The sequence below is a fragment of the Balaenoptera borealis genome (genome assembly GCF_965194805.1).
Source record: "Balaenoptera borealis genome assembly, chromosome: 5".
Taxonomy (NCBI): domain Eukaryota; kingdom Metazoa; phylum Chordata; class Mammalia; order Artiodactyla; family Balaenopteridae; genus Balaenoptera; species Balaenoptera borealis.
Window position 1 is genome coordinate 96,066,353 of NC_138862.1, and position 18,398 is coordinate 96,084,750.

Below are 18,398 nucleotides of genomic sequence, written 5' to 3' on the forward strand. Positions count from 1 at the left end.
TGTAAACGTGCCAGTTTCAAATGGCAGGCTGTTACAGGTGTGCTGAATGGGTGACGCAGCACCATGGGTTGCACTGAAAGGCTGTCTTGGTTTTCTAAAACAGTGATGAACTCCACTTAAGTTCAAAACTAAAGAATTTACAATCTTCCTTCAATTTATTCTATAATTGTCTTCCTGGAAAAGTCAAGGTACTTGTCTATTAAAACCATCCAAGGGTTTCCCTGGTGGCGCAGCGGTTGAGAATCTGCCTGCCAATGCAGGGGACATGGGTTCGAGCCCTCGTCTGGGAAGATCCCACATGCCGCGGAGCAGCTAAGCCCGTGCGCCACAATTGCTGAGCCTGCGCGTCTGGAGCCTGTGCTCCGCAACAAGAGAGACCGCGATAGTGAGAGGCCCGCGCACCGCGATGAAGAGTGGCCCCCGCTTGCCACAACTGGAGAAAGCCCTTGCACAGAAACGAAGACCCAACACAGCCATAAGTAAATAAATAAATAAATAAAATTTAAAAAAAAAAATAGGAATCTACCTTTAAAAAAAAAAAAAAAAAAAAACCATCCAAAATAATCTCATGTGCTTATATGTAAAACAGAGTTAGGTTTTAGGTTCAGATCATCATAACCAGAATTTTCACCTACAAGAATGTCCGGGGCTTCCCTGGTGGCACAGTGGTTAAGAATCTGCCTGCCAATGCAGGGGACACGGGTTCGATCCCTGGTCCGGGAAGATCCCACATGCCACAGAACAACTAAGCCCGTGGCCACAACTACTGAAGCCTGCGTGCCTAGAGCCCGTGCTCTGCAACAAGAGAAGCCACTGCAATGAGAAGCCCATGCACCACAATGAAGAGTAGCCCCCGCTCACCACAGCCGGAGAAGAGCCTGCGCACAGCAACGAAGACCCAACGCAGACAAAAATAAAATAAATAAATTAAAAAAAAAAAAAAAGAATGTCCGATATCTGAAAATGGTACGACACCATCCCACACGTTTAACATCTCTGGGGCCCACCAACCAAATGCCATGAACACTCCCCCTACCCAACCTCTGAGAGCAAAAAAATTCTCAAAACATCTTCATTTCATTTGAGAACAAAGTTCCAAGACAATCCCTTGGGGTGGCACTGCCCCTCTTGAGAGTCATAGATCTCACAAATCCTCACAAATGAGGATTTGTGTCCCCAGAGATTATGCCCAAGAATCACAGACCAAGTCTTGGCAGAGCCAGGTAAGAAGCACTTAGAGTTTGACAGAAGAGCATTTTCCACAGGCCAGGCATTGTCTTAAGCTCTTTTTAGACAAACACTAATTTAATTCTCACATCGACACAAGGCAGGAGGCTTGATTATCCCCACTATGCAGTAGAAACTAAAGCACAGAGACATGAAGTAACGTTCCTAAGGTCCCAGAACCGTAAGTAGCAGAGCCCTGACTCAGACCACCCTCTTCGTAACGACTATGCCACACGGTGCAAACTACGGACTGTCATTTAGGACTGGAGGCAAGACAAAGGGGGACATGCAACCCTCCTGCATTATAAATACACAGGTTAGGTCAGTTCTACCAGTTCAGTACACTGACCTCCATCCGTGCCTTCAAGCCATGGGTTTGTTTCCCACTTGGTCTCATCTTCCTTTTTCTTGTGTTTTTCCTGCAGACATTCATTCCCAGCAGAAGGCTGCCGTGGGTCCCTCTCGACCTTTCCTAAAAGGGACAGCCCTGGTCACTAGATGAGTTCCAGAAGCATCCACTAAGGCCTCTGCAGCCCTCTGCCATCAGTTGACCTTCACCACAAGCCGTCTCGCCCAGGATGAGTGGCTTCCTCGCCTCCCTGGACCCCCGGCGAGTGCAGTGGGGGGCTGCTTGGTACGCCGTGCACTCCAGGATCCTGCGCACCAAACCGGTGGAGTCCATGCTGGAGGGAACTGGGGCCGCCGCGGCACATGGCACCAAGCTAGCCCAGGTGCTCACCACCGTGGACCTCATCTCGCTCGGAGTCGGCAGCTGCGTGGGCACTGGGATGTACGTGGTGTCTGGCCTGGTGGCCAAGGAGATGGCAGGACCCGGCGTCATTGTGTCCTTCATCATCGCAGCCGTTGCATCCATATTGTCAGGTAAGCGTCCCGTGCAGGCGCAGGCCTGTGGAGAGCGTGCCTGCAGGCCTGTTACTGTTCGTCCCACCCTCCTAGAGTATTTAGTGGTGAGATGAGCCAAGTGGTCATCATGCTCCCTTTTTGCCTTGACTACCAGGGAGTTCAGCGCTAGGTTTTGGCTCATTGTAGTGGCTTCCTTTTTCTTTGGTTTTTCGATCCAAATAAATATTCTGGTGCCTAGCCATTGCCCAACTTCTCATTCCCTGTCATGTCCTAATGGCTCTATTTTTATTCTGTCTCCCTTTCACGAGAAGATAGGTCAGTCCTTTCGTGGGGGGTGGATATAGCCAGGATATAAATAATAAATACTGGATAGGCAGAGTAGCAAAATGACAAGTCAGTAAATCTGATATGATTGGGATTTGATGAGCCTCAAACTGGCATTGTGATCTCCAAGCAGGAGGAAACCAAGTTAGGAAATAAAGCCATTGTGAGAATCACAAAGCACCATCTGCCACAGCACTTCAACAGACTGATATTCTGCAGAAGTAGCTCAGCTAGTCCCTTCTCTCTCCTTGAGAAAGAATCATAAAACTCGTTTGTTTGTTTTTTTTAATGAAGTACCAGGACTTACATGGTGATAATAGTTTGTGAAATAGCTCTATTTCCTTTTCCTCTTTCCTCCTCTTCTCTTGAGTTGGAATCCACAGTATCTTCCCAGATGCTGGGGATGGGTCAATGGACACCTTGAAAAAGAAAGAAAAGGAAAACTTCCTGCTTCTTGATGGTTATACTGCAAAAGCATGAGGCTTTGCTGGGTTTGGGATTGGCAGATCACGTGAGTCAACTCATGTCTTGGCAGTGAATGTTGTGGCCTCTTCAAATGTTTCTGGAGAAGTAAAGATGCCAACTTACATTGGGAGTCCTGTGTACTAATGCACACCATCACAAGAAGAGTTCTACATTAGTATCGTACATCCAGACTAAACAGTCTTCATCCATGTGGGATGCACAGACTAGGGATACGTAACCAGAAAGTGCACTCGTTTATATCTGACATCGTTTTAATGTGATGAGGAAAATACTTCCAGAACCGATTTTATTTATCTCCTGTCATGGCTTATATCCTTGTTGGTCTTACCACTATCTTTTCCTGAAGTCATTCTCTAATATGCATGAATATCCTAATAATTGAGATTCCTGCAGAATAGAGGATTTTTTCCTTATAGATGAAAATAAATTATTCACATGAATAAATTCTGTGGGTGCTTGAAATTCTATTAATATTAACCTGATTGCAATCATTTTCAAACTTGTTTGGCAAGGAAAGTATTTGGGGGAAGGTGCCAGATTCTTACTCACCATAAATTTATAAATCTAAAAATGTTAGCACATAGAACAGAATAGCAGTGGTAAGACAAAAGACAGGCATGTAACCAGGGAGTCCTACAGAGGGCGTAGGGCAGACGGTTCAGAGTCCTGCCTGGTCAATGCAGACTGCACAATCCCCTCTAGATCCCATCCTATTAAGGCCCAGTCCCCCAAACCATGACAATTCCCACAAATGAATCACCCACATCTTATCCTTCAAGGTGCTTCATTACATTTAGAAATTAGAACAAGGCCCAGTCACATTCTGGGAGCCTGTCCCCCTGACATCGTGCTCATGGGCGCTGTGTAACCTAGACTGGGGCTATGGAGGGAGTATTTACACCACAGAAGTTTGCAAATGCTGTAAATCAGAGTTCGTTTGTTTGTTTGCTGTTTGTTTTCAGAGAGTGAGTTGTTAAACATTTACCAGCACATCACTGAACCAGCTCCACCGAAGGCCCTGGTACTGGCCAGTAATTGGTGCCTTCACCACGGCACCAGGTACCAAAAGAAAGCCCTGCTTCTGTCCCAGTAGGGGTGCCCCTCTCTGCACATGGGCTCACCCATAACACTTCTCTACACTTTGTAACTGACATCTCCCAGCTGAGGCCAGCCAGAATCCTCCTAGAGCCCCCAGCCAGGGACAGGACCAAAATAACTGTGCCAAAGTTAGCATTTTTATATCAGGTTTCTTCAACCAGGCCTCTCACTCTATGACCCTTTGTCATTAAACCAAGGAAAGTCCCCCTCCACCCTCTTCTTTCCACTCCCACACCATCATCTCCGTATAGCTTCTCTCTGGACCCAACTTCCCACTGCTTCTCCATGTCTGCACCTATCTCCAGCAATAACTGCTGCTTGGTTGCAAGAGTAGAATAAAGAAAAAGTTGGGATTGACTAGATTTAGCTTTTCCCAGGCAGAGAGAGAGGGGGAAAGAAGCAATGGGGCTAGGAATACTAGAAAAGGAAGAGGAAATACTGCTGGACCACACAACTTAGGTTGGATGAGAAGGGAAGTGAGAACATGAAGGTAGTGGTGATTTATGAGAAGTGGTAGGATCGATGAAGACTGGTGTTCTCAATGAGGTCAGGAAATCACTGAAGTAAAAACACTGAGAAAGTGAACTAGAAGATAGAAGTGAAGTTGAAGAGTAGGATGCTTGAAATTAAGATTTCAGAGTGGTAAAGTAATCAGTAACGATAAGTTTAGACTTGGAACCTGGCTCAGCCACTGACCAGCTGTGAGACCCTGAGCAAGTTCCATAACTTCTCTGAGCCTCAGTTTCTCCACCCTGAAAGTGGTGACAATAATACCTACTTCATAGAGCTGTTGTAAAGACTAAATGAGGTATCTGTAAAATGCCCATACAACACCTGGCACGTAGCACCTATTAAGTGGTTATTATTATTTTGTGCGAAACCCTATCTTAGGAGCTTGCCATACGTCATCCCATTTAAAACTCATAATATCTCTTCAAAGTAGGTTTTATTATCTCCAGTTTTACATATGAGGAAACTGAAGTTTAAATAACAGAAGCTAGATTTGAATTTATTACGCCAGCAATATCTCTCAACCCTGACTATGAATTTAAATTACTTGGGGAATTTGCTTCTGAATAATGGATTGGGGGAGGGAGGCTCAGCTTTAGTGAGTTATAAGTACATACAGTAAAACTGACCCTTTTAAATATACAATTCTATGAGTTTTGACCAATACATACAATTGTGTAACCTCTAGTACAATCAAGATACAGAAGAGTTCCATCACCCCCCAAATAATTCCTTCATGTTACCTCTTTGTGATTTTCCCCTCCTGCCACCCCCAATCCCTGGCAACCAGAGACGTCTTCTGTCTCTATACTTTTGCCTTTTCCAGAATGTTATATAAATGGACTCATTCAGTATGTAACCTTTTGAGTTTAGTTTCTTTCACTTAGTATGATGCATCTAAGATTCATTCGTGTTACATGTTATCAGTGAGACGTTACACTTTATTTCTAAGTAGTATCCCACTGTATGGATATTCCACAGTTTGTTTTTTTTTCTTTTTAATTTGTTTTATTTTTTATTTTTATTTTTTGGTTCTGTTGGGTCTTCGTTGCTGCGCACAGGCTTTTTCTAGTTGCGGTGAGCAGCGGCTACTCTTTGTTGCAGTGCGTGGGCTTCTCATTGCGGTCGCTTCTCTTGTTGCAGAGCAGGGGCTCTAGGCATGCCGGCTTCAGTAGTTGTGGCGCGCGGGCTCAGTAGTTGTGGCGCACAGGCTTAGTTGCTCCGCGGCATGTGGGATCTTCCCAGACCAGGGATCAAACCTGTGTCCCCTGCGTTGGCAGGTAGATTATTAACCACTGCACCACCAGGGAAGCCCCCCACAGTTTATTCATTTACTAGTTGAAGGACAACTGGGTTGATCCAGTCTGGGACCATTATGAATTAAGCCATTATAAATATGTGTACAGGTTTTTGTGTGAACACAAGTTGTCATTTCTCTTGAGTAAATACCTAGGAGCGGACTTGCTGGGTTTTGTGGCAAGTATATGTTTAACTTTATAATAAACTGCCAGAGCTTTTCCCGAAGTGGCTATATTATTTTTGATTCTCACCAGCTATACATGAGAGTTCCAGTTGCTCTGTTCCTTGCCAGCACGAAGAATTGTCAGGTGTGTTTTTTTGTGGTTGTTTTATTTGTTTGTTTGCCATTTTAGAAGGTGTATAGTGATATTTCAGTACGGTTGCAATTTGCATTTCCCTAATTATGAATATTTTGAGCATCTTTTTACGTATTTATTTGCTATGCAAATATATTCTTTGGTAAAGTGTTCAAATATTTTTCTCATTATTTAATTGGAGTCTTCATTTTCTTATTAACTTTTAAGACTTCTTTATATATTTTGGATACAAGTTCTTTATTAGATATATGGTTTTGCAAATATTTTCTCTCAGTTTGTGACTCATTTTAAAATTTTCTTATAATTTCTGTTTATTTCTTTTTTAAAATACCGATGTTCAGGCTCTACGCCCTAGAGATTCTAATTCAGCTGGACTGGGGTACAGCCCAGGAACTGGCATTTTTAAAAAAATTCCCCGGGGAATTCTAATATGCAGCCAGGGTTAAAAACTACTCCACTATAGGAACCAGGACCTACTTCTGGAATAGCCATGACCTACAAGAAGAGGAAACAGGAACTATTTGGCCAGCAGATTCTTCAGAGACTTTTGCCCTTGTGGCATCATCTCCCATGAGATGCAAACCAGCTTATAACATGAAACAAATCTAAGAGAGGGAGCCACTTTCTCTATAATTTGACAAGACCCAAAGTTACAAAAACTTCCCAGGGACTTCCCTGGTGGCGCAATGGTTAAGAATCCGCCTACCAATGCAAGGAACACGGGTTCAATCCCTGGTCCGGGAAGATCCCACATTCCGCGAAGCAACTAAGCCCCATGCACCACAAAAACTGGGCTCTGTGCTCTAGAGCCCGTGAGCCACAACTACTGAAGCCCACGCACCTTGAGCCCATGCACCACAACAAGAGAAGCCACCACAATGAGAAGCCCTCGTACCGCAACTAAGAGTAGCCCCCGCTTGCCACAAATAGAGAAAAGCCTGTGTGCAGCAACAAAGACCCAACGCAGTCAAAAATAAATAAAATTTTTTTAAAAAAAGAAAACTTCCCAGGCTCCTCCTACCGTTCCTGCCCCAACACCACAACTGCCACAGCCCTATCACAGGTGGAGGGAAATTTATCAGAGGAAGCAGCCTGTGCTGTAACCTTTACCCTTGTCCAAAAGGTCTTATCTACTCTTGAATAGCTCAGCAGCCCACAGCCAGACCCCGTGCCCATGCCAAACCTTAAAACTCTTTTGTATATACCAGACTGTATAAACCAGATAGGGGAAATAGTTTTTCTTCCTGGTTCCCACTGACAGCTTTGTTGCAAGATGAGGGATGGAAGGAGGGTAGTTTATAGAGGTTCTCTAGTTCACTGGCTTGGGATGAAACACAAAGCAAAGCCTCCGTGTCAGCGACACCTGGCTATTAAAAGTAATCTGCCCCAAGAGGCTCCTATGAACGGAACGTGAGTTGAGAAATAAAACTTGTTTATTTCCAGTTCTTTTAATATTAATAAAATTGAACCTCAAACAGAGTGTAGGTCTGAATGACTCCTAAGCTCTTGCACTGTCTACAACTACCCTTTCAGCCCATTTCTCAGGTGGTTTTGGTAAGGATTAAATGACAGTAAGCATGCATAGTATCAGTCCCCTGCCCAGTACACAATACCAGTAATTTTTATCATCTGCTCATGAGAAATAGTAGCAAAAATCTAATAAGATATGGTTTGGGAAAGCTGTATTGAGTACCTACCATATGCCAGTCCTGGAGCAATACCAAAAATAAATAAGAAATTGTCTCTACCTTAAAGGACCCATCATCTCCATTAATGGAGATGAATGCTAAACCTGATAAGTAATTATGGCAATAATAGTAATGATAATAATAATGATAGCAGCAGCTACCATTTACTGAGCACTTACTGTGTACCTAAAGAGTTCTAATTGCTTTACACATTATTTTACTCAATCTTCACAACAACCCCATGTGTAAGTGGTGTTATTTTCCTCATATTACAGATGAGAAAAAGGAGGCTTCTGAAACCTTTGGTAATTGGTTTAAGGCTCTTGTTTAAGAGGTGACAGAGCAAGGAATAGAGTGAAAGCAGTCTGACTCCAGAGCCCTCTCATGAATCACTCTGCTATTCTGCTACTGTATTAGCAGACTAGGATTAGGTTCAATTGATACAGCAGAAAACTAAAAAGGAAAGATAATTTCACTTCTCTCTTGTATAAAAGAAGTCTGGAAGGAGGCTGCTACTGTAGCTCTGCAGTCATAGGTAATCGGGCCCCTTGACCTTTCTGCTCTACCCTCTGGATACCTGGCTTCCATCCTCAAGGTGACTGCAAGATCCACGATGGCTGCTGAAGCTCCAGTCAACTTGTCTGAGTTTTGGAAGGCAGGAAAGAAACAGGAAGTTGAGGCAGGTCATTTCCCACCTTTCTGCCCCTTTTTAAAGAAGCTTTCTCATAAATCCTTTCCTATAACTTCCATTTATATTGCTTAAAACCTGGACACTTAAGATACAGCAAGTGAGATTGAGAAATGTAGTCTTCTGACTGGGTACATTGCCAACCCAAGTATTATAGGGGTTCTATTGGTGGGAAAGAAAAGGAAAACTAGCTGTCACTGCCACATGTATAATCGATGCATAGCCCCTAAGCCCTCCAGTTTGCTGAGGTCAAGTGGTTCTGAAACATTTAAGTAAAATTTGTTCTGATTCCCAGTAATGTACAATCAGAAAATCTAGAGTTTCCCTCAATAAACCTAGAGAGTTGTGAAGCTTACTTCCTCCTAGTTCCTCCAGCTCTGAATCTCTGCTTCCGTAGAGTCTCTGTCTCCACTCCATGTTTCATCGGCTTCTGCCCTTTTCTTCACTTCATCATCCAACTAGATGATACCCAGCCCCTCCCGTCCTCCAAGTAACAGCAAAGCTGTTAAAGCAAAGCAGGTAAAGCTGTATGTGCAGTGAACTTTATGGAAAGTTTGGGCCAGAGATAGGCGATATAATGCAGTTCATCCCAGCAGACATCAAGCTTACGATGGAATATAGGCTACTCCAATTCTCCCTGAGTTTAGAGAATGTCCACAAACCCTCTGTTCTTCTTGACTTCAGCCTCCAGCCCCACTGATGGGCAGCCTTCCTCCTTTAAACTGACCTTCTACTCCCTCACCTGCTCACCGTCAAGCCCTAAAACTCTTGTTCGTATCTTATCCAGAGCAGTCTACATATCTTTCTATCACCCTCCAAGTTCATCCTGGCCATTCTCCAAAGACTATCATCCCCTAACCAAAATGGTCCACCAGGATCATTCATTTAAACAAAGTGAGTTCTAGAAGGAGGGACTTGGGGGCCAGGGCAGGAAGGTTAGAGATCATTCTGTAGTCGTTGAGAAGTTCAGTGGCGTGACCAGATCTGTCTTTTGGTAACACAGTGGGGAGAGAACAGAGGTGGGGAATCTGGCAGTGTGCATATTGTACAGAACAGGCAAGAGACTACGAGGCTCTAGGCCCTGAAGTGGGGGCGGACAGGAAGCCTGGGACGGAGAAGAGGATCTGGGCATGGCTGGATGAGGGAGGGTGAGGGAGAAGGATAGATGCTCTTTCTAGCTGAGAAAAGGCACATAATAAATGAGAATTTTTTGAGAAAATGTCATTTGAATAATGGATTTACAATACCATCCTGGTGAAAGAAAGTGAAGGCAGAAGCAGAAAACTCTAGAAAAGAGCCCCGCCACAGAACACCACGAGGTACAGTAAACTAATCTTTGTGTTCAGAACACTGCATACAGTGCTCTCGTGTAGCGCCTCCTCTCCATCCCCATCAAGCCAGTGGAAGGAGGGGTGATTTTAGTTCTGCTCTCAGATGAGAAGCCAGGAGGTCAGAGGTTAAAGTAACTTCCTGAGAAGCAGGCAGATATTTACTGGCAGAGCCAGAACTCAAATCTAAGATTGCAGGACTCCAAAATGCACGGTCCTCCATTTCAGCAAGCTGACTCTGAGATCTTTAAAGCAAAACACTCTTTCTCATTCGATGGGGATTAATAAATTGCAATGGATGAAACGGTCTAAAAGGCAGCAAAGGACCCTCACACCGAGCAGTATGTTTCTTGGCACTCTAAGTTTATTGTTCAGCACTGGGGTTGATCATTTGTATTTCCTGCCATCCTCACTTGCTCTTTAGCATCTTCTCAACCATCATTAGGTGAGCCCTGGTAACTGAATCCCTGGAGAGGTGGTAAGGGGTACAGAGCTCTTTCCCACAGACGAGGCTCCCAACTGCCTCCCTGGGCTTGTTCTGCAGACCTTCGCAAAGTTTAAGCAGAGTCTCCTCGTTCCAGTGTTCATCTCAGGTTGGATTTTCATGCCGAGGAAGATCGCTAAAGATTTAGGATCTATTTAGATAGTCTGGTGAGTTTCTTTGTTTTGTTTTTCAGAACAGACCATTTTCCCCTCCCCAAATTGAAGCCAGACCTGAGAGGTGACCACCAGAAGGGCTGGCCCTTCTGCAACCTATTTTCAATGACCAAAGATCACTCATTCATTCCACAAACTTGCATTTATTTGTTCCCCCAAACATATCTGAGAACTGCTCTTAACCACACTGGGGGGTGGGAGAGGCAGAAATGCAAAGTGGGTGAGAGGGTAGAGAGGAAATGCAAAGATGAACAAATTCAGGGCAGTCTTCAAGCTTCTTGAAGACTAGCTCTCCAAAATACTGTCCAAATACACAGCTGTAGGTTGAAATCTTAATAATGATGGCAGCTGCCCCTGATGTTTGTAAAGTCTCCAAGACATAAGTTAGTAAACACTCAATAAATGTTAGTCACTACTATTATTATTACTATTGTTTTTATTATCATTAGGCAAATTCTGTGCCCTGGGCACCATGCATATACTACCTCATTTAATCCTCTCAGCCTCCCTGGTAGGTGATAGTAGCTTTCCTGTAGTATGCCCAATCATAATAGCTAAGCCACTGAGCACTGATAACATGCCTGGCACTAGCTGAACACCAGTTGCACAATCCTCTCAACAAATCCTACAAAATAAGTACCACTGTCAGATTCATTTTGCAGATGACAAAACTGAGGCTTGTGGGGGATGGGTGACTTGTCCGGGGCAACGAAGCAGTCAGCGGCAAAAGGCAAGTCTCAATTCGATTCTGCCTGCTCCAGAGACTGTTACCACCATGTTGCTCCATGCAGACACACCCCCTCAAAAAATTTAAAAACTGGCCAGAGAGAATCGAATGAATCAAGGAAACCCTCATTCTTATTAGGGTTTCAAAAGAGCCTGTAGCTCATTCTATTCCATTGATTAGGAGAGCACTTTTCTAGCTCAAAACTTCTGTAACCCAGGTCATGAAAATGACTTCTAAGCTCAGCGGCTTTCTGTCACCTGTCAGCAGTGAGAAGGGTGTTGTGAAGTGCATGTAGCTCTTCTATGTGGGGCTGGATTGACAGCCCTGTAGGAAGGATGTCAGTTACCAGTTCAGAAAAGGTGAGCGCAGTTTACTAGAAATATGCAAGTTTCTCAAATTGCTGATTGTGAAAATGAGTTTCCTCCAGCAAACCCAGGAGAAACTGGGCTTCTTTTACATCTTCTCCAGCACTTGCTGGGGTGGACAGTGCATACCGAGAGCCCCCAGCACGGCTGTGAGAGGGACTGGCCACCGGCCCTGGGCTCAGCATGGCAGGGTGCCGCAGAAGACAGGAAAGAACTCCGAGACAAAGGGCTTGGCATCGATCGATGCAAAGAAACAAGACAGGCACACGTGAAATAGTCATGAGCGCTGCAAGAGACAAAGGGCCTGGGTCAGAAGTCAGGACACTTGGGATCTAGTTCCAGCTCTGTCCCTCAGCAGCTCAGGACCCTGGAGCAAGTCATTCACGTCTCTTGACCTCAATTTCCTCCTATGCACAATGAAGAGTTCAGATTAGATTGCCTGTATGAGTTAGGGTGAAAAAGAGAACTCAGGGAGCGGAAAGATTTGTAAAGAAAGGTCCAATGCCTCAACTCCCCACACACACATCCCAACACCACGTAGCAGAGGAGCACCAGGTAGTATCAGAGCAATTAGTCCCAGAGCTGACCTACCTCACTTCAAGCCCTGCTCGGCCATTTACTACTTGTGCAACTTGAAAAATGTACTTAACCTAGAGCTTCCCAAGCAGGTTGCCAAAAATTATAGGTGTGCCAAGGTACTGCTCCCTCAGCCCTCAGGGCAGCAAGAGGTGGCACAGGCCAGAGGCTACTCCCCGCTACCTGTGAAAAGCCTCGTCCCTTTACAGGTGACCTCCTTCCCACATCCGTACAAACGTCATTTTCTAGGTGTATTCTGTCAAGTGGAAAATATCGGGAAGTCCTGAGAACCTGTCTAGATCCTGGACTCATTCTCTGTAAATGGAAAATATTCTGTCAAGTGGAAAATATCGGGAAGTCCTGAGAACCTGTCTAGATCCTGGACTCATTCTCTGTAAATGGAAAATATTCTGTCAAGTGGAAAATATCGGGAAGTCCTGAGAACCTGTCTAGATCCTGGACTCATTCTCTGTAAATGGAATAATGATGGCCTCAGCATCATTACTATCTTGTGAGATTAAGATCGAGTATGTAAAGTGCTCAGTAGAGCTGGGCACACAGTAAATGTTTAGTAATGTTTGCTCTTATTTTTATCACTACTGCAACTACTGCTGGCCAGATCTCGAACCTAACAAGGCTAGGTTCGTTCTCAGTGCAAATGAGCAGGCCTTGGTTCAGATTCTGAAGCCCCTCAGTGCTCACCTAGTAAAAGACTCAGACCCACCTCCTACTCACTCTTTCTCCAGATAAACCTTGGACAAAAAGCATACTTTTGTTTCTGAAGGCATTTGCCCAAGAGGAACTCTCATCTCTAGAGGGACAGTCCCCTTCAAACAAGCTGTGCTGCAAAACATACAAAAAAGCTGTGCCTCAAGAAACAAATAAGTACATAAGAGAATTACAAATTGTGGTAAGTGCTCCATGGAAATTAAACAGGGTACCAGTGCAAAGTTCTCTCTCTGAACAAGTGATATTTAAGCAGCCTCCATTCTGTGCACTAAAACAGGGGCTAGAGGTGAGTCAGGCACAACAAGCAAGGATAACCGCCTGAGACAGGAGTGCTCATGGAAACTCATAGAGGAGTTATGCCTCACACCAGCTCCTGCCCTCGGGGCTCTGGGGAAAGGCAGACTATGTGCAGAGTCTAACTGGCTGGCCACAGCAGCTCAGGAGCTCTGCATGTGCCAGCCAGCAGCTCTGAACACCCTGCCCGACTCGGTGCCCCTCCTCACACTGCCAGGTCACAGAGGCTGGTGCTAAGGGCCCATGGCCAGCCGAGTGAATCAGGGAGCCCACTGTCCCCACCCCGGCAAATTCCACCAGCCCTGGCAAGGGGGTGAGATCACCAAAGCAAAGGGGGTATGAAGAGAAAAGAACAAAGGGCAGAACTTTGTTAAATGGCTACAATCAGATGGAGATGGAGAAATCAAAAGCAATAATGGAGAAAGAAAAATGTAGGCAGAGGAGGAGGAGTGAAACTGAAGGAAGAACCTATTCTTACACATGGAACTGAAGAAGGTGTAAGCATTGGCATCCCAAGCTGCAGGGACGCTGATAAACGGCCTTTCCAGTTGACAGCCTGTGGATTGGAGCTACCAATTTCTGGGGTACAGCATAGACAAACCCCGTAATACAAAGGGTAGAGCTGGCATGGAGAAGACAGAACAGCAAGCAGTAAAGTGAAACTTTGATTTAACAACCCAAGAAATGCATTCATCCTAGACACAGTCTGTGCCTGTGCTTTATTGAGTGTCCATGGGTAGCTGTATGTGTGTGAAAAGCAATGATTTGCTAGCATGCATCACAAACATTTCATACTCTACTTCACCACTGGCCATTTACATAGACCTGGCCCTCAAAGTCCCTTGCAAAGTAGTTGAAAACATATAAATATATGTATACATTTACATAAATATGTATGTATACACATACACACATAAATATATCTTTATATCCTATCAACTCTTCAGGAATTTCCTATTCTGTAATAAATTCAATAATAGTCCTTGGTTATTTATCTTGAGACTTTATTTACAAATACCCCAGTTTATAATCTCTGAGGCTTTGTAAAGAAAATAAACAATGCAATGAATTTCTCTTATGCATAAAACATAGATACAAATGCCTGCTCCTTTGCAAACACTTCTAAGCGTGTTTTAATTATGAGAGCACTCGACACAATAAATCAGGTCAAGAGCACTCAGTGTTTTCCCTGGAGGGCATGCCTCTGTCCAGAAGCCACCAACATATCCAAGGGATTCACTGTTCCATTCACTGGAGTTGTCTTGTAGAAAAGTCAGCTAAAATCCCACCACTGCTATTGCATTGGTAGGGGCTGTCCAGTTGGAAGCAATCCATTAGGACCATCTAGGTGAGAATCTAGGAACAACAGTTACCCCAGATCCTGGTCAGCTGTGCCCCAGTACTGTTTACCATGCACACCATCCTTCCATCCTCATGGACCAGGAGGCAGCAACACTCACTCCTTAGAATACGAACTTCATACTTATGCCCTACAGAAGGCCAAACTCTTCTAGAGTTTGTGGGCTGGAGAGTAGAAAGGGCGAAGGAGAGGGAGGGAGGTGAAAGTGGTACGTGTTTGTATCCCAGGAGGGAGGAGAACTATAATAGAAAGAATTAGGAGCTGTAACCAAATCCCCACACCCAGAAGATTCTAACAACTTCCTGAATCCTGAGTCTCTGGTCCTCCCTCTCTGCATGTTGGCCCATTTTGGAAAAAAGTCAAGATGGCACCCCTTTTAGGAGGGGTTTCTCATGTCTCTGGGAAGGTCCTCCACTGAGAGCAGATCCACGCCCACGAGAGATTCTCTGGGTCTCACCCTCCTGGGCATCTGCCAAGAACGCAGCCTGTCCCAGTGGAACCTGGTCCCACGTGATTGTCAAATGGGCTGAGGAGGCCACACAAGGGCTCAAGTGTGTTCTCTTAGCACTCTCTTTTAGTCCTGCCCACTAAATTCTCAGGGCAAGGTAGTGATGGCCTGGTCCCCTCACAGAAGCTTCTTAGGACTGTCATCTCTGTCAGCGCGACTTTCCTCTGCTTCAGAAATGGGGGCGCTGCCTACTCCTGGAGAGATGAGCTGGAAAATCTTTGACTGGCTGTCACTTCAGTGCCTGCCCTCCTTGCCTTTCTGCACAAAGCCTTTTTGGCTCAGTCATCAGAGTCACCTGGACGAGGGGCAGTAGGTCTCATAAAGAAAGGTTCAACAAGAAAATGGGAACTTTCTCTTCACCCTCACAATTTCTAACAGGATTTGTGGAAAAGAACAGATGTTTCTAGATTAAAGATTAAGAACCTAGAAAGAAATTTTTCCAGGTTTTGATTTAGAAGTGAATCAAGCACACATAGGGCTTGGTCTAGATTCTAGATGACTTCTCTGCCAATGCTGAGTCTCTAAAACCTTCAGCCAACAATACTTGTTTCTAATCTCTTTTATCCCATCTACGAGGCAAAGGCTCCTGCATAGACACTCCAGAAGCTACTGCTAAGTAAAGCTCTCTGATATCCTTTTCCTCAACTGTAGTAACCGCCACAGCTCCCGCTGGAGGAGTGCCGGCCCATGACAACCTGCACAGTACGCATCGCCATCGCCAGTTTCCAGATGGAGAAACTAAGGGTCAGTGAATTGGGTGACTTGCTCAAAGCCACAGTTAGTAATAATTCTAGTTGCCATTTATCAAGCAATTACTGTGTGCGATGCACTGGGCAAAGTGATCTGTGTGCATTATCTCATTTAATTGTTATAAGCACTCTCTGGGTCTCTCTCCAGAGGCTGTGTGTCTTCTATGACACCTCACGGTTTCTCCTAAAGCAAAGAGGGGCTGCTGATGGAGGCCCCAACATTACCTCGCAGCTTACCTGAACATCAGATGAGGAGCCGTGTACAACGGGCCTACCATAGGTAGATGCCCCAACACATGTGTCTTTCCCTTTTTTAACATCTTTTCCCCTGCAAGGCTCTCTTTGATGTTAACCCAAGGTCACCTACATAAAAATGTTATGAGCAGAAAAAAGGGCAGTTCTAGCCCACCTGCCACCTCAGCAATGAAGAGGAACCAATCTGGGCCAGAAGATGGACTCAGGAACAGCTAACCCTGTAATTCTTCAGTTGAAAGCAACCATATGATCTTTATTATTATTATTACTATCTTCATTATCATTGATAAATCAACAAAATTAATGTACACTGATGATGATATTAACAATAGCATGACCAGACAATATAATACTGGAATTCATCATGTTATGAAAACTGTACCTTCCAATAAACTCTAAAATATTTTCAAAGGGGAGATCTAGACAAGAGAGTAAACAGATAGTCTGGTCTTATTTCATAAGTAAATTAATAAACTTCCTTGACCTATTTTGGGGGTCACTTCTCTGACTATGAGGACAGCTTCTTTCCTTCCTGTTTATATGTTGATATATTGGTGCAGCAGGTTGGGGAACTTTCCAGTTCTCTGTTTCCTACCCAACTTTAATTGGAGGCCTGTCAGGTTCAGTAAGTAATAGTGTCACACACCCCCTGATTGAAGATGCCACCCATTCCCTAAACACAGGCTCTTACTGTCCACCTGGGACCCGCTTTGGCAGAAAAATTATGGCGTTCCCAGACAAACTGCTTTTCTTCCAGATGCATTTGTAAAAATTGCCTGGGCTTCACTGACAGATGATGGAGTGACCAAGGTTACTCAGGTAGAAGAGACAGTCGAAGTGGGAGGGAGAGAGAGCCTGATGGATTACTCCCTGAAAAAGAAACCCACAATTTTCTTGGCTGATCAAGAGCATTGGGAAAAGGACATTGGTGCAGGATCACAGGGGGCTGAATAGATGTTTCTCAGAATCCAGCAACGTGCTTCTTAAGGGGGACAGTGATGATGGGGATACTTCATTACCAGCATCTGGAATTCAGTGCTGCAGAGAGCACAAATGTTTCCAAGAGAATTCACACTCTATTTCTCTCTAGGGTCCTGTGATTTCTCCTTATACCCCACTCCCAACCTACTAGCAGTACTAGCAACCATATCAGTATATACAACATGTATAGCCCTGCTGTGAATTTATTAATGGAACAGAGATATTTTAAGAAGACTACGAAAATGAGTAGGAAATGGGTAACAACGATCTCAGCAAATTGCTGTCTTTGGTGAGGACTTCCTTAAAGACATGTTTGGGTCTAAGTGGTGAGTTGCACTGGTGTCATCCAACGGCTGATTCCTTCCTGAGTCTAGGAGACAGAGGATAATTGGCACTCAGGAGGAACTGACTTCATGGACAAGGAATCGCTGACAGATACAACATGTTCAAAACAACCGATAGGGCCTGTTATCTGTGACCTGTGGCCGGTCACCCCAGACAGCCTCCTCTGAGCAACACACAGGCTGGGACTGATCCCAGAGGCCTGAACGAAACTGCAGAGCTGGCTAATTGTTTTCTTGGACGCTCCTCTCCACTCCTTCTCATACCTCCTGACGCCCTTTTCTCTATGGATAGTCCTTCTGGCTGGCTGAACACCTCACTTCAGAACTCAGGGTTGCAGTTCTTTAAAGCAGCCCATGCACTTTCCCCCACTCCCTGCAACTAATATCTCCTTTCTTGTTTTCTTGTAATTGTTGCTTTTCTGGTCTGTCCTCGCCACTAGACTATAAGACCCACAGAAAAGGAACTGTATTCTTCCTATTCACCTTTCAGTCCTTAAAATCTAACATAGATGCATCAAGATAGCACCTTATAAATGTTTCAGATAAATGAATGAATGAATTGGAAAGCTCCTAGAACTGGGTATCAGGAGACTTCCATTCTAGCCCCTGCTCTGTCATTACCTGAATATGCAGCTTCAGGTCTGGGGCTCGGTTGCATCCTCTATCAAGTAAGAAAACCACCCAGATGAGCAGCTGATACCCCTCCCCACCCCGCGCTCAGTACAGCCTGTGGGTCCTCAGAGGATAGTCAAAAGCTCTGGGGAGGCGTGGGATGCGGGAGATCCCGGGCAGACCAGCCTCAGGTCTCCTACTGTCTCCTCAGACAGAGCACCCTGCTTTCACTTATTTATGTATTAAGCTCTCAAATAAGACTTTGTGGGCAGAGTGGGTTTGACAACCAAGAGAAAGCTGTACGACTATAGTAGATGAACCGTCCGGTCCTTTTCTGCTAGATTCCCCCAACCTATTAACCAGGTCCCGCTCCCTCAACACTCGATCCCGGTCCACCTCTGCAGACTCATCA

At 44.8% G+C, this 18,398-nt stretch overlaps 1 protein-coding gene across 2 annotated transcripts in view; it reads left to right on the forward strand.

The window, feature by feature from the left end:
• Nucleotides 1-18,398, forward strand: part of SLC7A14 (solute carrier family 7 member 14) — a 140,277-nt gene that overhangs the window by 51,417 nt on the left and 70,462 nt on the right. For both annotated transcript variants that reach the window (XM_082393993.1, XM_082393992.1), the window contains exon 2: nucleotides 1,653-2,109. In XM_082393993.1, the coding sequence (XP_082250119.1) occupies nucleotides 1,806-2,109 (304 nt within the window). In that variant the 5' untranslated portion in view covers nucleotides 1,653-1,805. The remainder of the gene's footprint in view (nucleotides 1-1,652; nucleotides 2,110-18,398) is intronic.